The following is a 27,266-nucleotide window of genomic DNA, read 5'->3' on the forward strand; positions in this document are numbered from 1 at the left end:
ATTTTGCATTTTGTAAATTGAGTTTTACTGAGTTCTTACTTGAGTATTAGAAAATTTTAAGTTGGTACCACACCAGTGCTCTCCAATTGAGTAATCATTTGCAATTCTTCCAAAGCTTTCATTTAGATGAATGATCCTATAAGATCATTAAATCATTAAATCACTCAACTATTAATTTTGAAGAGGTAACCTAAGATGACATGACTTAATTTTAAAAATTAAGGGACTAAATTGTTACCATTAATACGCAAGGAATCAAATTAAACTTTATCCAATTATGTGGGTTTTTTTTTTTTTTTTAATTGTAAATCTCTACAACGTGTAAGAGCATTTACATCAGTTTATGTAAAATAGAAAAAATCCCACATTTTACTCAACCAACCCAAAAAACCTCCTACATTAGTTAATATAAAATTGTGCAAAAATCCATTTTTTCTATAATAACCGTGTGTCTAAATCCACACTGCAACTTTACAAATGCATATTTTAATAATTTTCTACTTCACCCCATAAGGAAGAGAGAGATATGATTTCATGATTTGAGATAATAATAAAAATAGTTATGCTACAGTTACAAATTATTTTACAACATTTTTATAAACGGTTGATATGACAAATTGTCTTCACCATTAACATCTTTTTTTACTTACTAATAATTACCCATCACATTATCAATTTGTAACATATTTTGTAAAATAGTTCATGATTTTAGCATTTTTCTAATAAAACTTCAATAAGGAAATAGTATTTTAATGAAAATGTAATGTTATGTGTTTTGAAAAGTAAGAGTACGTTTGGTACACTGAATGTGGATTACAACATGAATAGTAAATAAATGTATTGTAGTTGAATAACTAAATCTATTCATTAGTTTGATTGTGAGTTGTAACATTAGAATAAAACATATGATCTATTTTAGGAAATATCTCATTCATACAATTATATTTCCTAGAAAATAATATATTTTAAATTTTAGAGAGATAAGTTATTTTTTGATAATTTTTTATTTCCATAATTGTTAGGTGGATATAAAAAGTTTATTTATTTGGAAATGTATTAATGTTAGAGATTATTACATCTACTAAGAAACAGTTATTACAACTCTTTTAGAGAGGAATAGTTATTCCTCATTTTGAAGAAGAGAGATGCTACGTCTACAATATTTTTACAATATCTTTACAACAAATCACAAGTGGTTAGTTGTTATTGGTTCAAATTTGAAACCAACACTAAGATTACTTTTTTACTCCAACAATAACAACCAGTAACAACCTTCTACTTAGGATTTGTTGTAAAAATGCTGTAGAAATATTGTAGACATATCATTTCTCTTTGAAGAATATCTATTCATAAGGAATGACTATTTCTTGTAATAAAAATATAACCAAATTATTGAATAGTTAAACTATAGAAATAGTTGTTACATTACAGTGCCTATTACAGTCTACCAAACATACCCTAAGTGCACAACATAAAAAAAATAGGTTCATACGATGAAAATAGACAATTTTTTGGACAAGTTTGCTCGCCAAGGGCATTATGGTCATTGCGTCCGTATCACTAAATAGTTTATTTTTATTTTTATTTTTTTTTGAGATAATATTGCTAAATAGTTAGTTGCTCTTGCCTCCACGTGAATCCCCATTCCGGACAGAAAAAATTGCAACAACCATTTGGAAACCAAAAACAAAGTAGAATGCAGAAGTGGAGAGCTACACGTCGTCTCCTCCTCAACAGTTACTCATCCAAGTCCCGCTTTGATCATCCTCGATCCAATCCAATTTCTGATCATTCCACGACAATTTCCCGCTCTTCCTCAGGTACTGTATATATATATATATATAACCTATTACAATTAGCTCACATAAATTTAAAAGCAATTCCCTCTAAGTGCTATGCTATATATATATTTTTTAGGTTTTGAATCATGGACAAGCAGAATCCTCCACTACAGACACTTTGCTACAGCGATGATTCAAAGAAACCCATCGTTTTCAACGTTGAATTCCAATGATATCAACCATTTCAAAGGTATATTAGGCGATAAAAATGTGATTGAAGATGAAGACACGCTTCTCTCTGCAAACACTGATTGGATGCGAAAATATAAGGGCTCCAGTAAGCTTTTGCTACAACCTAGAACCACTCAAGAGGTCCTTTATATTTCTTTTATTAATTAATATTGTGCTAAATTTCAAATTTCACCTTCTAACTTTGTTTTATTCATTTCAATCTTGTAACCTTTTTCACTTTTATTCAACGTAGTCATTCCGTCTAAAAAAATGAAGTTGTTTTGGGAATTCAAAAATATTAAAACTATGTTGTTTGAGGAATTGAGGGGTACCTAACGGCTACTCCTTTGATGTAAGTATATGGAACGACAACGTTGAAAACAAAAAATGGAAGTTAAAAGGACTGAAATGAATAAATTGGAATTTAAAGGATTGAATTGAATTTTGGGTAAAGTTAGAGGGCCCAGTTTGTAATTTAATTTTAGGCTAAAATGAAAACTTGCCTATTATGTTTCACGAGAATTCATTCAAGTCCTCTAACTTTGCTTTCATTTATTTTAGTTCTCTAAATTTAACAAAAGTAAAGTTAAAAGACTAAAATGATTTCTGGTGAATCTTAGAGTGTGAGTTTTGCATTTTAGTCTTAATCTTATTATTATTATTGACTGTTAGCATTGGTGATGCAGGTCTCTGAGGTTCTTAAATACTGTAATTCGAGACGCTTAGCTGTTGTTCCTCAAGGTGGAAATACTGGCGTTGTAGGCGGAAGTGTTCCTGTCTTTGATGAAGTAATGTAATTTGTTCCGATTTTTCCCTTTCTTTGACTCTCTCTTCTGTGGGATTCAATGAATAACAGTTTACAAATATCATGTTTCTCATTTATCATACATCTGAATTGCTGTTCTATGATATCTTCTACAGGTCATTATCAATGTTGGTTCAATGAAACAGGTCATATCTCTTGACAAGGTAGACATTGCACCATTTTCCATACTGGATGCAACAAATTAATGCATTTTGATTAGGTTCGTGTTTGTATTCTATGTGTTAGAATATAAGTCCATTTGGTTTTAGGCCCGTTGTAATATTTTTTACTACATTTGCTTGTATTGCACATCGATTTCTTGTATAGCACTCATACTCTACCTACATAAATGCAGTCTCTTGTACAGTATTCAATACACAGTTCAAAACAATAAGGCATTCAGTCTTTAACACTATGGTTACAATTCTGTCTAAAATAGATTTTAGAGAATAGAGGCTTATGACCTTGCCCTCTTTGCCTTGCAGTAATGATTCTTATCATTACGCTGTCCTTGTTTTGAACTCTCTCCTTCCATGTGTAGTACTTGCTCTTACTTTTGGGACTGTTGCTGTGAACACTTCAGTTTTTGGACTTGCTCAATTGTTCATTTCATGGGAGTTATAGCACAACATTTTTACACCTTCCTTCTTTGACGGTTGTTATTCTTGTCTTACTAGTGCTAGCTCTCTTTGTAGCTTGTTGGCCTTGAATGAAATTTGAAGACCCTAAAGTTAGGGGTTTAAGAGCTGGTAGAGAGAGAGAGAGAGAGAGAGAGAGAGAGAGATAACTTGCTATCCTTGTCTTCAAGACTCTCACTAATAAATTTTACCTTCAGATGTATTTCGGAGTAATGTAGTGTTCCCTAACCAATATTAAGCATGGTTTCAGCATCACAAATTTGGGCTTATTTTATATTTTTCTCCTTGCACCTTTTTCAGGTCAGTGGTGTATTGGTATGTGAAGCAGGATGCATTTTGGAAAATCTGGTTTCTTTCCTAGACAACCAGGGGTAATTTTCTATTAACCATCATTTCTTTTCTCATAAGATCTGTAATGTGTTATGTTTATTAGAATGATAGTTCAAATTTCATAGAAGTATAGTGTTAAGAGACGTCACATAAGTATACTCTTGTCGGAATGTTGAACTGGTGGGCTGTCACGGCTCTTTGTCCATTTAAATTATACAACATGGAAATTTGACATTTTTTCTGTTGTCCTATTTTAGTAATATATGCTTCTATTCAGATTTATTATGCCACTGGACTTAGGTGCAAAAGGAAGCTGCCAGATTGGTGGAAATGTTTCAACTAATGCTGGTGGTTTACGTCTTGTCCGTTATGGATCTCTTCATGGAACTGTACTAGGTGAGGATATTTGGTATCTATTAACCTTTCAAAAAAAAAAAAAAAATCTGGAATTTATTAAAGTCTAATGCACAAAATGGACTACTGTCTTTTCTGTTTCAATCTTCATCTTTTGTTTGATTTAATATGCACTTGGCTACTTAGCAATTGAAACATACTAGCTCATTTCCATGAGCAGAAAAGCATAGCCATCTCAGTATCCAAAGTATTTGTGCTGCTATTGACAATATCTTGCCATTTTAACTGCAGATACTTGGTAAAATTGGCTGCTCTAGTTTCTTAATTTTGAAGCATTTTTTCCACTAATAATACAGGCATTGAGGCTGTTTTAGCAAATGGTGATGTGCTTGACATGCTAGGGACTCTCAGGAAAGATAATACTGGGTATGATTTAAAGCATTTGTTTATAGGTATGTATCAAACAGTTTATAAACTGTATTTATATTTTACAGTAAACAACTGTAATTTTAAGTGTATAATGCAAGTGAATCAACTTTCGCTATCATCAATCCAGGAAGTGAAGGATCCTTAGGAATTGTAACTAAGGTTTCAATTCTCACTCCTCCAAAGCTATCTTCAGTGAATCTAGCTTTTCTTGCATGTAAAGACTATTCCAGCTGCCAGGTATGACTAGTTTTTTTACCTTTAATTTTCTTCTGCTTACATGTAATATTTTATCCATAAGTTCGATGCCCTAAGCAATCAAAACCAACAATATATTTCTATCAGTTATATGCAAAAATACATTACAGAAAGTATTACAATTTACAGTCTCATTCTCTTTTCTTTTTCAGCAGATTGTACTGAAAAGAAACAGTGACCAATAATAATCTGGAGAACAAAAAAGAATCCTGAGAACAATGAAAAGTAATCTTCAAATAGAATGATAAGTTATTAGGAAGGGTAAGCCAGAAAGATCATGATAGTTTAATTCTGAAACAACAAAGTTCTCTTCACCCCCACCTCCCTCAGAAAGAAAAAAAGAAAATCTTCCTCTGTGACGTGTGCTAAATCAGAAAATTGGAGTTTTATGTCTCATCATATCCTGTATACCAGAACTTGATGCTCTAGTTCAAACTTTGTTGACTTAATTGTCACTTAATGTCTAGCTATAATAGTTTGGTTTCCTGAAATTTATACCATTATAAATTTCCTGTGTTTAATAGCCATATCGACTTCTGTTTTGTTTTCTAGAATGGCCGATATTTAGCTACAAATATAGATTTTAACTTTTTTTACACCTTTATGCACCCTTAATGACATCTTGACTCTAAGCAAGAAAAATGAATGAATTATGCTGTCTCCTCACCTTTTGTCTTAATGTTTGTCAGAAACTTCTATTTGAAGCGAAGAGAAGACTTGGGGAGATTTTATCTGCATTTGAATTTTTAGATAATGAGTCACTAAATCTGGTAAGCATTCTGATGGCTGTGTAATTGATGAGAATTTTTTTAGTTTGCCTCTTGTTTCTACCTATGTAATTTTAGTGGTGAATCTCAATTTACATTTTTATGAAAGTTTGAGGTATGCTGTCTATGTGATGTGCCCATAAAAAGGAAGTTCAGAGTTTTCTGCGGTCCTTAACAAGCTACTGTTTCTGGGTATATGCATAGACAATGATGCAATCCACTGGTGTCCTACTTTCTCTCAGGCCTTGAACGATTGGAAGCTTGAAACTACTGAAAATTTCTTTGATACTCTTTGTACTTCTAATATTTCCAGGAGGGGCTTGGATTGGATGTATTGGACTTTATCCAATAACCACAAATTTGATGTAAAATCCTTCTATCGAGATTTTCTAGGTGGCCATATGTTGGATATTCCTTGGCGAGAAATTTGGAAGTCTAAAACTTCCTAGGAAGGTTGCTTTTTTTTTTTGTGTGTGCGGACAGCTGCCTTTGAAATTTTGGGACTAAGGCTTGGTTTTTGTTGTTATTGTATGGATAGCTGCCCATGGTATAATTCTTACTATGGATAACATTCATAAGTGAAAGATCATCATGGTTGATTGGTGTTGTATGTGCTAAAGGGATGGGGAGAACATGACTATATTTTTCTTCATTGAGCTATAGCAAGGGACCTTTGGTCTTGGATTTTTTTTTTTTTTTTTTTTTTTTCTATGTTGTGTCTCTTGGGTCTTGGCTTATTCAATAAAAGACCTTCTAGTTTGTTGGAGAGATGGCTTCAAGGGCCATCAAATCACCAATATGTGGAACACTATTCCTCTATGTCTTGTGTGGTGTATTTGGAATGAACATAATTCTAGGTCTTTTGAAGGGATTGAATCCCTGCTTCATATGAAGTTCATCTTTCATAGATCTTTGTTTGATTGGCTAAAGATCATATGGGATTTTAGTTGTTCTTGTTTGTGGTTTTTTGATCTTTATAAAAAAAGTTTTCATTTTTCAATTTTCATGGGCAACCATATCTTATGTTAGTTTTTTAGTGGGGTTGTGTGTTCTTGTTTATTTTACTTGTAGTTAACAAAATCGCTCTTCGTTTTTTGTAGGAGGTTAGAAATTGATTGCTATGAGGATAATTGTTAGAAATTACAGATTACATCTTCATCGTTTTCAGTTGGAAAGTGATCTAAATTATTCTTATTCCTAAAATTTTAAGAACTTTTTTCTGAAGAACCACTTATATAGTTGAAGAGAAAGTGAATGGCATGGCATTTTTACTTTATCATTGTTATGTTTTTGAAGCATACTCATTGTATTTTATGTAACAGGCTCTGAATCATTTAGAAGGTGTAAGGAATCCATTACCTCCCGCAATGCACAACTTCTATGTTCTGATTGAGACAACAGGAAGTGATGAAACTTATGACAAGTAAGCTCCTTTAAGTTTGATTGTTTATCTTCTTGAATGAGAATGATTATATTCTTGTGAAAAATATTTTTTAGTATTGAAATTTAGTTCCTATTGGACCCCTATCCATTGACTAGTACAAACAAAACTGTAAAATGAAAATCTTCAAAGGTTCACAAACCAACCCATAACATCTAGACATTGTGTAATAGCTTTTCTCATTTTGGTTGTGACTCCTCATTTTTTAGATAGAACTCATGGAAAGGTTGTGTGACATATAACGTCTAACTGCACCCTAGGAGAAAATGGAAAGTGATTCTATATTTTTCTAATTTTCCTGAAAATTCACCTCACATAAAACTAGATTGGATTCCTTCCTGGAATTCTCCACCATGAACGTTTACTGCATGCTTAAATCAACTACAGATTCTCAAACTAACATGTTCTTCAGTTTTCTGTTTTATGGACAACAATAGCATCCTCGCTTTGTAACGTCTAGTGTTTTTTGTAGCTATATTTTTAGAATATAATGTTTTCTTAAATGCCTTCTGAATAGATGGCATGTTTGAATTTCTAAGACACTACAGTTTTATTTATACATATCCAGAGAAAAGCTTGAAGCTTTCCTACTTCGGTCAATGGAAGTTGGTTTGATTTCTGATGGTGTTATTGCACAAGACATAAACCAAGCTTCATCATTTTGGCGTATTCGTGAGGTTACCATTTTTTCAGTTCATTGAATTTCATTATACATGGAGTACTTTATATTCAGACTTAAATAATGTTAGTATGTATTTCCTTTGGCGAAACTACACTATTGGTCCTTGAAGTTTACCATGTGAGCACAATTAGTCCCTTAAGTTTTAAATGAGTGCTATTGGTCCCTCAAGTTTTAATAATGAGTATTGTTAGTCATTTTGTTAATTGCCGTTAGTTTTATTGCCTATGTGGCTAATAGAATAGTGACTTGACATATTTTAAATTTATGTGGCATTTTTTAAATTAAAATATTACAAAATTCAATTTTAATAAACTTGATACATTTGATGTGGCATAATGTCATATTGAAAGATTAAAATAATAAATTAACAAGTCATATTTATTTATATTTAGAAAACAGGTCAGATATTAAGATTAAAGAATTCATTAGAATCTTTAAAATCACTTAAAACACCAAATCATTCAAGTGACCGTCAATCTCCTCCCAAAGTCTCTTTGTCGGCATCACATTCAAGACTTGCTCACTGTTGATGACTATCCACCCACGTCCTCACTGGTCTCGACCTGTCAAAACCTCCACCTCACTGCCAAAGTATCCACCACATCCTAGCCTGTATCTAAACTGGATATCATCGTCCTGTTCTTGATATTGCATTTTAATCTACTACAGCAAATGATATTTGGTTTGGCCAGAGTGTTGTGTAAAGATGTGCTTTGCTTGCTAGAGGCATTGATGAGAATTTGCTTTTAGAATCCATGATTATTGGATTTCATTCAGATGAACCAGCAATTAGTCTTTTTATAAATAATAATAATTATCAACCTAGTGAGGTTGGAAGGATTTTTTTAAATAAAAAAGGATATTGTCTTAAACCTTGTATGGTCTGAGAAACATAAATTATAATTTGACGATTTTTACTTTGATACATTTGCAATTCCTTTCTATGCTTTCCACTTATTTATGGGATGGAGATGTTTGAGTAATTTGGTACTTGGGTTGGTGGAGAATCTCTGGATATGGATAGTTGAGTTGTTATGGAAGACTTGCCATGGTGGATGGAAACGAAGGCAATATGTATGTTTGGAATGTGGCCGAACAGCTTCGCAAGGATTTTAAGGGTCAAGAAGTGTGGAGGCTCTGGCAGTCAGATGGAGGCTTGGTCACTGACGGAAAGACCTGGGAGGACACAGATAGACTGACCTGTAGGACTTGCTTGCCACTGATATATTTTTTGTTTTTTTGTTTTTTTTTTAAATGAGTGTTTTAAGGAAATCGTTATGAATTCTTTATCTAAAATATGATCTATTAATTTTTTTTATTATTGCTGATGTGGCACTATGCCACATCAATTAAAAAAAATGTCATGTTACTATTTTGTTAGCCACATAAACAATAATATTAACGTCAGTTAATAAAAGGACTAACAATGCTCATTATTGAAACTTAAGGGACTAATAATTCTCACTTAAAACTTAAGGGACCAATTGCACTCACAAGATAAACTTCAAGGACCAATAGTGTAGTTTTGTCATTTCCTTTTTATTCAGGAAAGAATACCCAGTCTTCATATGGTAATGAATTACTTCTATAAATTCCACTGTTAGTGATTTCACCTATTGTTGTGGGCCAATACTAAGAGAAGTCCGGTTCTTCAGCTTTACAACTCCTTTCTTATTACTATTTTTCTGGATCATATTTTCTATATCAATGATCATCTCACCCCACCCCTTGTTTTATGATGGAAACCTATGCTTTTTTTCTGTCATGCGCATCTTTAAAGTTCCTTTTAACTTAAATGAAATTACTTATTATTATTATTATGGTGATTAAGTGGTCTTTGCTGATCATAAGCAAATTATTTAGTGGATTTTCTCATATCTATCTGGCAATTGGTTCTGCCTTTTGCTTCTCTTGGACGCTTCTCCCTTTTGATTCCAACCTTTATTGTTTAACAAAAACTAACCATTTGCTGATCCTCAACGGCCACTTACAGTTGCCATTTCTTCAAATTTATTCATCTTAACTTGTGATTATCCCTGTCAAGTATTTTGGAATCATTTATAACCTAAATGTCTTTGTAAATCATTATAAGTTCTTCGGTGGATTTTCTTCCCCACCATAGGGTGTACCAGAGGCACTCATGAAAGCAGGAGCTATTTACAAATATGACTTGTCATTACCTGTTGAAACGATGTACAATCTTGTAGAGGAAATGCGAACAAAACTTGGTAAGACAACTTTTTGTTATGGCTACATGCATTTTGAAATATTGTTTTCTTTCTCGCTTTGGTGATCAGATGTATTCTCTTTAGTGGTTGGGTAGGATAGGTGTGGATGTGAAACTGAAGGGTGTCCTTGCAGAAACAGTAAATTTCAAAAGAATAATTTGAGCAGCGGAAACATCAGTTTCATGTGCCCTTAACTTGTTAAGAGTGTGCAGTTTCAAATTTGTTGCAAGATATTCCTGTGAGAACAGTACTATTTCTTTGAACTTGAAAATTTTTTTATGCTAATAGTATCATGATCTTGCATGTCACAGACTATGACTGGGCTGGTTTATAAATCCACTTTTTGTATTATTATTTTAATATCAGGTAATTCAGCTAAAGTAATTGGATTTGGCCACCTTGGAGATGGGAATTTGCATCTTAATATTTCAACTCCACAGTATGATGATGCGGTAATTTCCTTTAGCATACCCTAAAAAGCTGTTTATTTATTCTGTAAAACATGGCTTTGTATTGATATCTTCAATAAATTGCAGATTTTAGCACAAATTGAACCCTTTGTCTATGAATGGACATCTAAGCAGCGGGGAAGTATTAGTGCAGAGCATGGCTTGGGACTGATGAAGGCTAATAAGATTTTCTACAGCAAGTCACATGAAACCGTGAGAATTTGTGAATAGCTAGACATCTAAGATGTGCTTCTTGTTCTTCTTTTATTTTCTAGATTTAGAATGTAAAGTTTTCTTATACTGATGTCTAAAATAAGAATCTGTTTGTATAGGTGCAACTAATGGCTTCAATCAAGAAGTTGATGGACCCCAATGGGATACTGAACCCATATAAAGTTCTTCCACACTCAATTTAAGAGGGCCTGCCCAACAAAATTTGGGGCCTATGGCAAAAATTTTATATGGGGCCTTTTTATATGTAAACATTAATTAAATAAAATTATATAATACTAATTAAATTAAGACTAATTTGATGTAAATACAGAAATTGATGAATAATACTAGCTAAACTAAGGTTAATTTCAAATAAAAGATTGAATATTATAGTTGAATCAAAAGAAACTTACTTTAACTTAGATATATGACTATGCATAGTTAAATACAGTTGTAATCTAAATTTTAATTTTATATATTCTTTTTAAGAGAAAGAGATAGATAGATATTATTTGGTGTGTAGCTTAGTAGGAGATTAGTCATCATTGGTGATTTATCACATTTGCGGCATTTTATTTGAAACATCTTAGGGTTTCAATTGGGTTAAATTTTTATTGGTCTCCTATTTTAAAAGCCTTGTTAGAAATGAAAAAGAAAAATACTAAAAATACTACAAAATGTTCACAATAAATATGATTATGACTGTAATTGATGAATTTTAACAACTTAATTTATTTGTGTTTGAATTATTTTTTTATGTAATTGGTGATATGTCAATTAAATCTATAATAAAATTTGTGGTATTTTTAGCATCACTCTTAAAAAAAGTACCAATTATTTAAAAAATATTCTATTTTTATAAAATTTTAGGCTTTTTACTAACGGAAAGGGGGCTTTTTTTAAGTAGGAAATTTTTTTTTTTATTTGTTGTGGAGCCTTAGGCCTAGGCCTTGAGCCCGCACAAAATTCTTACAGCTGAGATAAGGTTTGTTTATTTTATTTTATTTTTCTCATTCTGAACTTTCACACTTGCGTTTGAAGTTTTACTCCTGAAAAGGGCTTGCAAATTTGCTTTTGAAGTTTTTGTGAACTAAGGCAGCTGAAATATGGAATGACTGGCCATTTCTTCATTTTTTCAATGATAACTATAGACCCTAAAAAAGAAATTTGCAAAATTCTCCAAATAAAAAATTTCACCTGTTATAAAGTCCACCCAACCCAAAAAGCAAATTATATGTGTACACAGGGAGAGGGAATCATTTTGTTCATTTTTACACTGAAAGTTTATCCAATTTTTAAGAAAAAAGATAGCCTCCTCTTGTTTTTGGGCCTGTCTCAGCAACTAGCAACTGAACCAGCAATTGAGGAGAAGAGATCAAATATTCACATACATTATTGTTATTATTATACTAAAAATAGATGGACTAAGCTATTCATCAAACTTAAGAATACTAAGCCAAGTAAAAGTTAGTCCATGTGTTCAATACTTAAGATACTTGAATGAGTGTGCTATTTATAGAGGAAGAAACATAACATCTTCCTCTATTTTTCCAACATAGGATTTGTAACACTTCTTGTTAAAACCCTTCCTTTTTTTTGGCTAAGCAACCCTACCCTTATAACAAGGAGAATCATGACGTCTTCTTTCATTCTTTCAATACAGGACTTGCAACACTTCTTTTTAAAACATTTTCCCTTCATTTTTTCAGTGAAAGACTGGTGTGTTCTTTAATTAGTATTTTTATTATTATTTATGATGTTAGAACTTCAATTGGACATTAATAGCTTGATTCTCTCTTTTTCAGTTCTTTTAACAATCTGGATTTTAAAACACCATGTGGCAAATCAATTAATAATATGCAAGATGCATATGACTCATTATATAACCGGTTTAAACTGAAAGCAACTCATTTCCAGCTGTGAGACGCTGATCTTGTAAGAGGGTATTCGTTGGGGATTCAAAACTTTGCCATATAATCTTCTTATCCGAAGTATAGAGAACAAAGTTTCCCGAATCAAGCATTGATGCTGATGCTGCACGTTCAGGGAGATCGGCAATGGCCGTCTCTACGCCTTGAGCCGATTGCATGATGAGTCTACCATCACTAGTGAAATTCAATGTAACACTAGCGAGAGCCGGAGCTTTGTCTCGGATGGCTGTCCAGACTACTGTCTTTTCAGGAATCCCAGCAAAAAAAAAAACTCCAACAGCATAGCCATTGGCTTGTTGGTAGAGGCCAAAGGCATAGAAACCAGATTGTGACTGCCAGGTGAGAGAAGCTTGAGCGATGAAGTGGCGGAGGCTTGGGCACTCCGAAAGTTGGGCTTGGGAGAAGCTTCTGGAGAGAGTGAGAGTGAGAGTGAGAGGAATGGTTTTTCGGAGTGTCCGTCGCGTGCGGTGGTAGAAGCACCGGGAAAAGGAAGCCTGGGGCTTCTTTCCGGAGAGAAGCCTGAGACTGATGCCGCATCGACTGTGGCTGAGGACGGAGGAGAACGACGACGCCATTGAAGAAAGAGAGAGAGAGAGTGTGTGTGTGAGCTTTGTGTTGAGAGACTTGGAATTGGATAGGGAATCGACTTGATCATGGGCCACGATGGGCCGAAATCAGGCATTAGAAGCAAGTAGCCCATCTTACGGAGAATAGGTAAACGACATGACGTATCGTAGAATTCACAAATAAATAAAGGAAAAGACTTAAATAATTCATATGGTGCCCCAACTATTGGAAAAATGTTGAAATTTGTCGCTTCAATATTTAAATTTTTTTCAATTTAGTCCGTCAATTTTCACAATCAAATCAATTTTATCCTTAGATCTCATGTTTCATTTAAATTTTAACAAAATAATGAATATGGAAATGAAGCATACATTAAAAGATTATTGTGAAAAGTGTAAAATTTTCAAAATCAAGTCAATTTTGATGAGAACCAACCATCCACTCATCCTTGTTTTAGAATGTTGTACGTTGAGAATATTTTAGCCAAACAAAGTTTAACTACAAAAGTAGTTATAGCTTTAAACTATAACCATACTCAATAAAATATATATTACTACATATTTTGAAAATCTAATTATTGAATTGCATGTTCTTTACGCTCTTAATATATATATGCCAAATTTTGTGTGAATCGGATATTATTTACTATATAATCTATAAGCTTATATTTTATTCATAATTTTAAATTACAAAAACTTGCAGTTTAAACAATTTATTGATAACATAACTATTGATCTTTAATTTTCTAGAAATTTGCAAGCATGAAGGATATAAGAAGAAGATGTAATCTAATGATGGATTTGTCAAAAGTTACCTTCAATGAAAATATATTGAGTAAGGTTGTAGTCTAATACTACAACCAATTTTGTAACTAAAATTTGTTCATTTTAGCCATATACAATATTGCCTTGTCCAACTAGGCATGGACAAGGGAGGAATAATAAGGTTCCTATTCATGAAAAGACATAGTCTCTTAGTTTAGTTGTGTGATTCTCACTCTATCAATCCACGATCTTCAATTATGGGCATAAATCATGAGATTCTCGCCTTCCATTAATGTCACAACACTCATTACACCGTGAGAATATGGAGGAAGTTGCTGAAGTTGTGATTAGAAATGACCCCATGTAAACAACAGCCCACACCCGCTCCAACATATGAGAGAAAAATCATAGAAGATTCTTTTGCTTTTTGTAAATTGAGCTTTATTGAGTTCTTACTTGAGTATCAAAAAATTTTACGTTGGTATCAGACCAGTGCTCTCCAATTGAGTAATCATTTGCAAGTCTTCCAAAGCTCTCATTTAGACAAATGATCCTATAAGATCATTTGCATCATTAAATCACTCAACTATTAATTTTGAAGAGGAAACCTAAGATGACATGACTTAATTTTAAAAATTAAGGGACTAAATTGTTACCATTAACAGGCGAGGAATCAAATTAAACCTTATCCAATTATGTGGTTTTTTTTTTTTTTTTTTTTTAAGTGTAAATCTCTACAATGTGTAAGAGTATTTACATCAGTTTATGTAAAATAGAAAAAATCCCACATTTTACCCAACCAACCCAAAAAACCTCCTACATTAATTAATATAAAATTGTGCAAAAATCCATTTTTTTCTACAATAACTATGTGTCTAAATCCACACTGCAACTTTACAAATGCATATTTTAATAATTTTCTACTTCACCCCACGAGGAAGAGAGAGATATGATTTCATGATTTGAGATAATAATAAAATAACAGTGCTACAATTACAAATTATTTTACAACATTTTTATAAACGGTTGATATGACAAATTGTCTTTACCATTAACATCATTTTTTTTATTTACTAATAACTAGCCATCACATTATCAATTTGTAACATATTTTGTAAAATAGTTCATGATTTTAGCATTTTTCTAATAAAAATTCAATAAGGAAATAGTATTTTAATGAAAATGTAATGTTATGTGTTTTGAAAAGTAAGAATACATTTGGAACACTGAATGTGGATTACAACACGAATGGTAATTTTTATTATTGAGAATAAAATGTGTTGTAATTGAATAACTAAACCTATTTATTAGTTTGGTTGTGAATTGTAACATTAGAATAAAACTTATGATCTATTTTAGGAAATTTCTCTTTCATACAATTATATTTCCTAGAAAATAATATATTTTAAATTTTAGAGAGATAAGTTATTTTTTGATGATTTTATATTTCCGTAATTATTAGGTGGATACAAAAAGTTTATTTATTTGGAAATATATTAATATTAAAAATTATTACATCTATTAAGGAATAACTATTATAACTCTTGAAGAATAGCTATCCATAAGGAATGACTGCTCCTTATAATAAAAACATAACCAAACTATTGAATAGCTAAATTATAAGAATAGTTGTTACATTATAATGTCTATTACAATTTACCAAAAATACCCTAAGTGTGCAATATAGAAAAAGTAGGTTCATACTATGAAAATAGACAGAATTTTTTGCACAGGTTTGCTCGCCAAGGGCATTATGGTCATTGCGTCCGTATTGCTAAATAGTTAGTTGCTCTTGCCTCCAAGTGAATCCCCATTCCGGACAGAAAAAATTGCAACAACCATTTGGAAACCAAAAACAAAGTAAAATGCAGAAGTGGAGAGCTACACGTCGTCTCCTCCTCAACAGTTACTCATCCAAGTCCCGCTTTGATCATCCTCGATCCAATCCAATTTCTGATCATTCCACAACAATTTCCCGCTCTTCCTCAGGTACTGTATATATATATAACCTATTACAATTAGCTCACATAAATTTAAAAGCAATTCCCTCTAACTGCTATGCTATATATATTTTCTAGGTTTTGAATCATGGACAAGCAGAATCCACTACAGACACCTTGCTACAGCGACGATTCAAAGAAACCCAGCGTTTTCAACGTTGAATTCCGATGATATCAACCATTTCAAAGGTATATTAGGCGATAAAAATGTGATTGAAGATGAAGACACGCTTCTCTTTGCAAACACTGATTGGATGCGAAAGTATAAGGGCTCCAGTAAGCTTTTGCTACAACCTAGAACCACTCAAGAGGTCCTTTATATTTCTTTTATTAATTAATATTGTGCTAAATTTCAAATTTCACCTTCTAACTTTGTTTTATTCGTTTCAATCTTGTAACCTTTTTCACTTTTATTCAACGTAGTCATTCCGTCTTATTCTGTCACATTGTGCCGTTAGGTGTCTTAAAAAATTAAGTTGTTTTGGGAATTCAAAAATATTAAAACTATGTTGTTTGAGGGGCACTTAACGGCTACTCCTTTGATTGAAAAAAAAAAATGGAAGTTAAAGGACTGAAGTGAATAACTAACTTGGAATTTAAAGGATTGAATTGAATTTTGGGTAAAGTTGGAGTGTCCAGTTTGTAATTTAATTTTAGGCTAAAATGAAAAACTTGCCCACTATGTTTCATGAGAATATTCTCATTCCAGTCTTCTAACTTTGCTTTCGTTTATTTCAGTCTTCTAAATTTAACGGAAGCAAAGTTAGAAGACTGAAATGATTTCTAGTGAATCTTAGAGTTCGAGTTTTGCATTTTCACCTTAATCTTATTATTATTATTGACTATTTGCATTGGTGATGCAGGTCTCTGAGGTTCTTAAATACTGTAATTCGAGACGCTTAGCTGTTGTTCCTCAAGGTGGAAATACTGGCCTTGTAGGCGGAAGTGTTCCCGTCTTTGATGAAGTAATGTAATTTGTTCCGTTTTTTTCGCTTTCTTTGACTCTCTCTTCTGTGGGATTCAATGAATAACAGTTCACAAACATCATGTTTCTCATTTATCATACATCTGAATTGCTGTTCTATGATATCTTCTACAGGTCATTATCAATGTTGGTTCAATGAAACAGGTCATATCTTTTGACAAGGTAGACATTGCACCATTTTCCATAGTGTATGCAACAAATTAATGCATTTTGATTAGGTTCGTGTTCGTATTCTATGTGTTAGAATATAAGCCCATTTGGTTTTAGGCCAATTGTAATATTTTTTATTACATTTGCTTGTACTGCACATCGATTTCTTGTATAGCACTCATACTCTACCTATATAAATGCAGTCTCTTGTACAGTATTCAACACACAGTTCAAAACAATAAGGCATTCAGTCTTTAACACTATGGTTACAATTCTGTCTAAAATAGATTTTAGAGTATAGACACTTATGACCTCCCCCGCTATGCCTTGCGGTTATGATTCTTATCATTATGTTGTCCTTGTTTTGAACTCTCTCCTTCCATGTGTAGTACTTGCTCTTACTTTTGGGACTGTTGCTGTGAACACTTTCAGTTTTTGAACTTGCTCAATTGTTCATTTCATAGGAGTTATAGCACAACATTTTCACACCTTCCTTCTCCGACGGTTGTTATTCTTGTCTTACTAGCGCTAGTTCTCTTTGTAGCTTGTTGGCCTTGAATGAAATTTGAAGACCCTAAAGTTAGAGGTGTAAGAGCTGGTAGAGAGAGAGAGAGAGAGATAACTTGCTATCCTTGTCTTGAAGCCTCTCACCAATAAATTTTACCTTTAGATGCATTTTGGAGTGATGTAGTGTTCCCAAACCAATATTAAGGGTCTATTTGGATACCGTTTATTTTGCTGAAACTGAAAACTTATTGCTGAAAGTACTATAGATAAAGGTAAAAGTTAGCTGAAATAATACAGTGGGACCCATGAATAGTACAAAAAGTGCAATGGGCCCATGAATAGTAGCAACTATAAGCTGAATAGTGAAATAATTTTCATTTTTCATTGGTATCCAAACGGAGGCTAAGCATGGTTTCAGCATCACAAATTTGGGTTTTTTTTATATTTTTCTCCTTGCACCTTTTTCAGGTCAGTGGTGTATTGGTATGTGAAGCAGGATGCATTTTGGAAAATCTGGTTTGTTTCCTAGACAACCAGGGGTAATTTTCCATTAACCATCATTTATTTTCTCATAAGATCTGTAATGTGTTATGTTTATTAGAATGACAGTTCAAATTTCATAGAAGTATAGTGTTAATAGATGTCACATAAGTATACTCTTGTCGGAATGTTGAACTGGTGGGCTGTCACGGCTCTTTGTCCATTTAAATTATACAACATGGAAATTTGACATTTTTTCTGTTGTCCTATGTTAGTAATTTATGCTTCTATTCAGATTTATTATGCCACTGGACTTAGGTGCAAAAGGAAGCTGCCAGATTGGTGGAAATGTTTCAACTAATGCTGGTGGTTTACGTCTTGTCCGTTACGGATCTCTTCATGGAACTGTACTAGGTGAGGATATTTGGTGTCTATTAACCTTTCAAAAAAAAAAAAAAATCTGGTATTTGTTAAAGTCTAATGCACAAAATGGACTACTGTCTGTTCTGTTTCAATCTTCATCTTTTGTTTGATTTAATATGCACTTGGCTACTTAGCAATTGAAACATACTAGCTCATTTCCATGAGCAGAAAAGCATAGCCATCTCAGTATCCAAAGTATTTGTGCTGCTATTGTCAATATCTTGCAATTTTAACTGCAGATACTTGGTAAAATTGGCTGCTCTAGTTTCTTAATTTTGAAGCATTTTTTCCACTAATAATACAGGCATTGAGGCTGTTTTAGCAAATGGTGATGTGCTTGACATGCTAGGGACTCTCAGGAAAGATAATACTGGGTATGATTTAAAGCATTTGTTTATAGGTATGTATCAAACAGTTTATAAACTGTATTTATATTTTACAGTAAACAACTGTAATTTTAAGTGTATAATGCAAGTGAATTAACTTTCACCATCATCAATCCAGGAAGTGAAGGATCCTTAGGAATTGTAACTAAGGTTTCAATTCTCACTCCTCCAAAGCTATCTTCAGTGAATCTAGCTTTTCTTGCATGTAAAGACTATTCCAGCTGCCAGGTATGACTAGTTTTTTTACCTTTAATTTTCTTCTGCTTACATGTAATATTTTATCCATAAGTTTGATGCCCTAAGCAATCAAAACCAACAATATATTTCTATCAGTTATATGCTAAAATACATTATAGAAACTATTAAAATTTACAGTCTCATTCTCTTTTCTTTTTCAGCAGATTATACTGAAAAGAAACAGTGACCAATAATAATCTGGAGAACAAAAAAAGAATCCTGAGAACAATGAAAAGTAATCTTCAAATAGAACAATAAGTTATTAGTAAGGGTAATCCAGAAAGATCATGATAGTTTAATTCTGAAACAACAAAGTTCTCTTCACCCCCACCTCCCTCAGAAAGAAAAAAAAAGAAAATCTTCCTCTGTGACATGTGCTAAGTCAGAAAATTGGAGTTTTACGTCTCATCATATCCTGTATACCAGAACTTGATGCTCTAGTTCAAACTTTATTGACTTAATTGTCACTTAATGTCTAGCTATAATAGTTTGGTTTCCTGAAATTTATACCATTATAAATTTCCTGTGTTTAATAGCTATATCGACTTCTGTTGTGTTTTCTAGAATGGCTGATATTTAGCTACAAATATAGATTTTAACCTTTTTTTACACCTTTATACACCCTTAATTATTCTTGACTCTAAGCAAGAAAAATGAAGGAATTATGCTGTCTCCTCACCTTTTGTCTTAATGTTTGTTAGAAACTTCTATTTGAAGCGAAGAGAAGACTTGGGGAGATTTTATCTGCATTTGAATTTTTAGATAATGAGTCACTGAATCTGGTAAGCATTCTGATGGCTGTGTAATTGATGAGAATTTTTTAAGTTTGCCTCTCGTTTCTACCTATGTAATTTTAATGGTGAATCTCAATTTACATTTTTATGAAAGTTTGAGGTATACTATCTATGTGATGTGTCCATAAAAAGGAAGTTCACAGTTTTCTGCAGTCCTTAACAAGCTACTGTTTCTGGGTATATGCATAGACAATGATGCAATCCACTGGTGTCCTACTTTCTCTCAGGCCTGGAATGATTGTGACGTAGGACAACCACACTAACAATAGAACAATAGATAAACCCTAGGAGTCAGCACCTAAGGGCTGCTTGGAGTCAGCACCAAGCAAACTGGAGTCGGCACCAGTGAAAGAAAACGCACGTTTATTTTTTAATAATTCTCAAAAACTGTCTTACAATAATCTGAAAAATTGTTTAAATAGTCAACAATAAAAACCCTAAAGAAACCCTAATCATTAAATGTTCGGGCTTGCTTAATTTCAAGCCCAATAACTAGTATGCTCCATCCATAAGGCCACAGGCTGGGCCGTCTTCTTTTTGCTCTTCCTCCTATACGTGTGTGTAATTGGGGGCTTGTACCTCGTGTCCGCACCAGATTGGAAGCTTGAAACTACTGAAATCTTCTTTGATACTCTTTATACTTCTCATATTTCCAGGAGGGGCTTGGATAGGATGTATTGGACTTTATCCAATAACCACAAATTTGATGTAAAATCCTTCTATGGAGCTTTTCAAGGTGACCATATGTTGGGTATTCCTTGGCGAGAAATTTGGAAGTCTAAAACTTCCTGGGAAGGTTGCTTTTTATTTTTTGTGTGTGTGGACAGCTGCCCCTGAAATTTTGGGACTAAGGCTTGGTTTTTGTTGTTATTGTGTGGACAGCTGCCCATGGTATAATTCTTAATATGGATAACATTCATAAGTGAAAGATCAACATGGTTGATTGGTGTTGTATGTGCTAAAGGGATGGGGAGAACATTACCACATTTTTCTTCATTGAGCTATAGCGAGGGACCTTTGGTCTTGTTTTTTTTTTTTCTTCTGTATGTTGTGTCTCTTTGGTCATGGCTTATTCAGTAAAAGACCTTCTATTTTGTTGGAGAGGTGGCTTCAAGGGCCATCAAATCACCAATATGTGAAACGCTATTCCTCTATGTCTTGTGTGGTGTATTCAGAATGAACATAATTCTAGGTCTTTTGAAGGGATTGAATCCCTGCTTCATTTGAAGTTCATCTTTCATAGATCTTTGTTTGATTGGCTAAAGATCATATGGGATTTCAGTTTTTCTTGTTTGTGGTTTTTTTATCTTTGTAATTTGTACTTCATGAGTACTTGGGCTTTCCCTTTTTTCTTTTAACAAAATTTTCAGTGTTTATAAAAAAGTTTTCATTTTTCAATTTTCATGGGCAACCATATCTTATGTTAGTTTTTTAGTGGGGTTGTGTGTTCTTGTTTATTTTTCTTGTAGTTAAGAAAATTGCTCTTCGTTTTTTGTAGGAGTTTACTATGAGGATAATTGTTAGAAATTACAGATTACATCTTCATTGTTTTCAGTTGGAAAGTGATCTAAATTATTCTTATTCCTAAAATTTTAAGAACTTTTTTCTGAAGAACCACTTATACATTTGAAGAGAAAGTGAATGGCATGGCATTTTTACTTTATCATTGTTATATTTTTGAAGCATACTCATTGTATTTTATGTAACAGGCTCTGAATCATTTAGAAGGTGTAAGGAATCCATTACCTCCCGCAATGCACAACTTCTATGTTCTGATTGAGACAACAGGCAGTGATGAATCTTATGACAAGTAAGCTCCTTTAAGTTTGATCGTTTATCTTCTTGAATGAGAATGATTATATTCTTGTGAAAAATATTTTTTAGTATTGAAATTTAGTTCCTACTGGACCCCTATCCATTGACTAGTACAAACAAAACTGTAAAATGAAAATTTTCGAAGGTTCACAAACCAATCCATAACATCTAGACATTGTGTAATTGCTTTTCTCATTTTGGTTGTGACTCTTCAGTTTTTAGATAGAACTCATGGAAAGGTTGTGTGACATATAGCGTCCAACTGCACCCTAGGAGAAAATGGAAAGTGATTCTATATTTTTCTAATTTTCCTGAAATGTCACCTCACATAAAACTAGATTGGATTCCTTCCTGGAATTCTCCACCATGAACCTTTACTGCATGCTTAAATCAACTACAGATTCTCAAACTAACATGTTCTTCAGTTTTCTGTTTTATGGACAACAATAGCATCCTCGCTTTGTAATGTCTAGTGTTTTTTGTAGCTATATTTTTAGAATATAATGTTTTCTTAAATGCCTTCTGAATCAATGGCATGTTTGAATTTCTAAGACCCTACAGTTTTATTTATACATATCCAGAGAAAAGCTTGAAGCTTTCCTACTTCGGTCAATGGAAGATGGTTTGATTTCTGATGGTGTTATTGCACAAGACATTAACCAAGCTTCATCATTTTGGCGTATTCGTGAGGTTACCATTTTTTCAGTTCATTGAATTTCATTATACATGGAGTACTTTATATTCAAACTTAAATAATGTCAGTATGTATTTCTTTTAGCGAAACTACACTATTGGTCCCTGAAGTTTACCATGTGAGCACAATTAGTCCTTTAAGTTCTAAGTGAGTGCTATTGGTCTCTCAAGTTTTAATAATGAGTATTGTTATCCTTTTGTTAATTGCCTTGAGTTTTATTGCCTATGTGGCTAACGGAATAGTGACTTGACATATTTTAAATTTATATGGAATTTTTAAAATTAAAATATTACAAAATTCAATTTTAATAAACTCGATACATTTGATGTGGCATGATGTCATATTGAAAGATTAAAATAATAAATTAACAAGTCATATTTATTTATATTTAGAAAACAGGTCAGATTATTAAGATTAAAGAATTCATTAGAATCTTTAAAATCACTTAAAACACCAAATCATTCAAGTGACCGTCCATCTCCTCGCAAAGTCTCTTTGTCGGCATCACATTCAAGACTTGCTCACCATTGATGACTATCCACCCACGTCCTCACTGGTCTCGACCTGTCAAAACCTCCACCTCACTGCCAAAGTATCCACCACATCCTAGCCTGTATCTAAACTGGCTATCATCGTCCTGTTCTTGATATTGCATTTTAATCTACTACAGCAAATGATATTTGGTTTGGCCAGAGTGTTGTGTAAAGATATGCTTTGCTTGCTAGAGGCATTGATGAGAATTTGCTTTTAGAATCCATGATTATTGGATTTCATTCAGATGAACCAGCTATTAGCCTTTTTATAAATAATAATAATTATCAACCTAGTGAGGTTGGAAGGATTTTTTTAAATAAAAAAGGATAATGTCTTAAACCTTGTATGGTTTGAGAAACATAAATTATAATTTGACGATTTTTACTTTGTTACATTTGCAATTCCTTTCTATGCTTTCCACTTATTTATGGGATGGAGATGTTTGAGTAATTTGGTACTTGGGTTGGTGGAGAATCTCTGGATATGGATAGTTGAGTTGTTATGGAAGAATTGCCATGGTGGATGGAAATGAAGGCAATATGTATGTTTGGAATGTGGCTGAACAGCTTCATAAGGATTTTAAGGGTCAAGAAGCGTGGAGGCTCTGGCAGTGAGATGGAGGCTTGGACATTGATGGAAAGACCTGGGAGGACACAGATAGACTGACCTGTAGGACTTGCTTGCCACTGATCTATTTTTTGTTTTTGTTTTTTTTTTTTAATGAGTTTTTTAAGGAAATCGTTATGAATTTTTTATCTAAAATATGATCTGTTAATTTTTTTTTTATCATTGATGTGGCATAGTGCCACATCAATTAAAAAAATGTCACATAGATAATAATAATAACGGCAGTTAATAAACGGACTAACAATGCTAATTATTAAAACTTAATGGACTAATAGTACTCACTTAAAACTTAAGAGACCAATTGCACTCACAAGGTAAATTTCAGGAACTAATAGTGTAGTTTCGTCATTTCCTTTTTATTCAGGAAAGAACACCTAGTCTTCATATGGTAATGAATTACTTCTATAAATTCCACTGTTAGTTATTTCACCTATTGTTGTGGACCAATACTAAGAGAAGTCCGGTTCTTCAGCTTTACAACTCCTTTCTTATTACTATTTGTCCGGATCATATTTTCTATACAATGATCATCTCACCCCACCCCTTGTTTTATGATGGAAACCTGTGCTTTTTTTCTGTCGTGCGCATCTTTAAAGTTCCTTTAACTTAAATGATATTACTTATTATTATTATGGTGATTAAGTGGTCTTTGCTGATCATAAGCAAATTATTTAGTGGATTTTCTCATATCTATCTGGCAATTGGTTCTGCCTTTTGCTTCTCTTGGATGCTTCTCCCTTTTGATTCCGACCTTTATTGTGTAACAAAAACTAACCATTTGCTGATCCTCAACGGCCACTTACAGTTGCCATTTCTTCAAATTTATTCATCTTAACTTGTGATTATCCCTGTCAAGTATTTTGGAATCATTTATAACCTAAATGTCTTTGTAAATCATTATAAGTTCTTCAGTGGATTTTCTTCCCCACCATAGGGTGTACCAGAGGCACTCATGAAAGCAGGAGCTGTTTACAAATATGACTTGTCATTACCTGTTGAAACGATGTACAATCTTGTAGAGGAAATGCGAACAATACTTGGTAAGACAACTTTTTGTTATGGCTACATGCATTTTGAAATATTGTTTTCCTTCTCACTTTGGTGATCAGATGTATTCTCTTTAGTGGTTGGGTAGGATAGGTGTGGATGTGAAACTGAAGGGTGTCCTTGCAGAAACAGTAAATTTCAAAAGAATAATTTGAACAGCGGAAACATCAGTTTCATGTGCCCTTAACTTGTTAAGAGTGTGCAGTTTCAAATTTGTTGCAAGATATTCCTGTGAAAACAGTACTATTTCTTTGAACTTGAAAAATTGTTTATGCTAATAGTATCATGATCTTGCATGTCACAAACTATGACTGGGCTGGTTTATAAATCCACTTTTTGAATTATTATTTTAATATCAGGTAATTCAGCTAAAGTAATTGGATATGGCCACCTTGGAGATGGAAATTTGCATCTTAATATTTCAACTCCACAGTATGATGATGTGGTAATTTCCTTCAGCAAACCCTAAAAACTGTGTATTTATTCTGTAAAACATAGCTTTGTATTGATATCTTCAATAAATTGCAGATTTTAGCACAAATTGAACCCTTTGTCTATGAATGGACATCTAAGCAGCGGGGAAGTATTAGTGCAGAGCATGGCTTGGGACTGATGAAGGCTAATAAGATTTTCTACAGCAAGTCACATGAAACCGTGAGAATTTGTGAATAGCTAGACATCTAAGATGTGCTTCTTGTTCTTCTTTTAATTTCTAGATTTATAATGTCAAGTTTTCTTATACTGATGTCTAAAATAAGAATCTGTTTGTATAGGTGCAACTAATGGCTTCAATTAAGAAGTTGATGGACCCCAATGGGATACTGAACCCATATAAAGTTCTTCCATACTCAATTGTTTCTTACAGCTGAGATAAGGTTTGTTTTTTTTTTTTTTTTTTTCCTCATTCTGAACTTTCACACTTGGGTTTGAAGTTTTACTCATGAAAAGGGCTTGCAAATTTGCTTTTGATGTTTTTGTGAACTAAGGCAGCTGAAATATGGAATGACGGGCCATTTCTTCTTTTTTTCAATGATAACTATAGACACTAAAAAAGAAATTTGCAAAATTCTCCAAATAAAAAATTTCACCTGTTATGAAGTCCATTCAACCCAAAAAGCAAATTATATGTGTACACAGGGAGAGGGAATCATTTTGTTCATTTTTACACTGAAAGTTTCTCCAATTTTTAAGAAAAAAGATATCCTTCTCTTGTTTTTGGGCCTGTCTCAGCAACTAGCAACTGAACCAGCAATTGAGGAAAAGAGATCAAATATTCACATACATTATTGTTATTATTATACTAAAAATAGATGGACTAAGCTATTCATCAAACTTAAGAATACTAAGCCAAGTAAAAGTTAGTCCATGTGTTCTATACTTAAGATACTTGAATGAGTGTTCTATTTATAGAGGAAGAAACATAACATCTTCCTCTATTTTTCCAACATAGGATTTGTAATGCTTCTTGTTAAAACCCTACCTTTTTTCTGGCTAAGCAATCCTACCCTTATAACAAGGAGAATCATAACGTCTTCTTTCATTCTTTCAATACGGGAATTGCAACACTTCTTTTTAAAACATTTTCCCTTCATTTTTTCAATGAAAGACTGGTGTGTTCTTTAATTAGTATTTTTATTATTATTTATGATGTTAGAACTTCAATGGGACATTAATCTTGATTCTCTCTTTTTCAGTTCTTTTAACAATCTGGATTTTAAAACACCATGTGGCAAATCAATTAATAATATGCAAGATGCATATGACTCATATTATATAACCAGTTTAAACTGAAAGCACCAAATAATATTGTTCAGGCCTTTCAAATGTAATACTTTAGAGAATTATGTCTTATTTTGTGTTATTTTTACCTGATGTCATTTCATGTTTTTCTAATGTGGTCCAAAGCTGAAATTCAACATTCCCTGAGGTAGCAAGCATGATGGTTTTGTCTCAAGTTGTAGCAAGTGGACATAACTGAGCTACAGCTCAGTGGGATGCAATTCTATTAAACTATGAAGTTAGAGATGTTCAATACTATCTGGCATCTGATTGGAGAAGGAGCAAGTTCTATTAAATAGAAAGCACTAGTAATTGTATGGCACTTGAAGATAGTAATCTCCATGCCGTGGCAATGAGTTGTGTAGTTGATGAGTACCTAAACAGTACTGAAGATTAAATGAAATAAAAGCATATTCCTATGAATCAACTATGGTCAGGTTCACTTTAATCTTTTGACTGAGGCTTCAGTCACTTTAAATTTTCTCTTCGATTTGATAATGGCTCTATAAGCTATTTTCTGAGTTCATATAGACCGGTCGGTTGTTGGCACAGTGCTTTACACAGAAATTTGTCACAACCTAGACATGTGCGATTGTGGCGGAGAAGAAAGTGGTGAGTTCATCATGTAAAAGTGGTGCTGGAGAAAAAAGTGGCAAGTTCATAATGTGAAAGTGATGATTCACCAATCAATTGCACATGTCATTAAGTTGTGATAAAATGTGTCATGTTTGGACAAAATGTATCGTGTCACAGCAAAATCTAAGTTGTTCAGCACATCTTGACTGTGCATGTTGATGTTCGATCAATGAAGTGGTTTGGTTGTGGGCCCATGACTCCTTGTACGGTTTTCTTTAGTTTGGGAAAGCATTTTCGTTTTTTTGTTAAAACTTTTGCTGCTTGATGCCTTTAGAAAAAAGATATATTTTTCGAAAAGGCATCAGAA

The 27,266-nt window shown here is 33.0% G+C and overlaps 1 protein-coding gene across 6 annotated transcripts; it reads left to right on the forward strand.

Annotated features, from left to right (window-relative positions):
* The first annotated feature begins 1,622 nt into the window (after nucleotides 1-1,622).
* Nucleotides 1,623-26,746, forward strand: LOC115963181 (D-2-hydroxyglutarate dehydrogenase, mitochondrial-like). Of its 6 annotated transcripts, none has more exons than XM_031082097.1 (16): nucleotides 1,623-1,820; nucleotides 15,944-16,176; nucleotides 16,729-16,830; nucleotides 16,965-17,012; nucleotides 17,976-18,046; nucleotides 18,283-18,401; nucleotides 18,715-18,810; nucleotides 18,915-19,024; nucleotides 19,735-19,815; nucleotides 21,537-21,637; nucleotides 22,224-22,332; nucleotides 24,432-24,537; nucleotides 24,904-24,989; nucleotides 25,073-25,198; nucleotides 25,318-25,419; nucleotides 26,450-26,746. In XM_031082097.1, the coding sequence occupies exons 1-15, from the start codon at nucleotides 1,697-1,699 to the stop codon at nucleotides 25,411-25,413; spliced, it is 1,608 nt and encodes a 535-aa protein (XP_030937957.1). In that variant the 5' UTR covers nucleotides 1,623-1,696; the 3' UTR covers nucleotides 25,414-25,419; nucleotides 26,450-26,746. The 6 variants fall into 6 exon arrangements, 5 of the variants coding, with proteins under 5 accessions (XP_030937957.1, XP_030937955.1, XP_030937958.1 ...); XM_031082095.1 differs by lacking the exons at nucleotides 15,944-16,176; nucleotides 16,729-16,830; nucleotides 16,965-17,012; ... (10 more) ...; nucleotides 25,318-25,419; nucleotides 26,450-26,746 and adding exons at nucleotides 1,918-2,153; nucleotides 2,699-2,800; nucleotides 2,934-2,981; ... (10 more) ...; nucleotides 10,478-10,603; nucleotides 10,723-10,850; XM_031082096.1 differs by lacking the exon at nucleotides 1,623-1,820 and adding an exon at nucleotides 15,663-15,854.
* The last annotated feature ends 520 nt before the right edge of the window (nucleotides 26,747-27,266 follow it).

This window comes from Quercus lobata, chromosome 10, assembly GCF_001633185.2.
Source record: "Quercus lobata isolate SW786 chromosome 10, ValleyOak3.0 Primary Assembly, whole genome shotgun sequence".
NCBI classification, from domain to species: domain Eukaryota; kingdom Viridiplantae; phylum Streptophyta; class Magnoliopsida; order Fagales; family Fagaceae; genus Quercus; species Quercus lobata.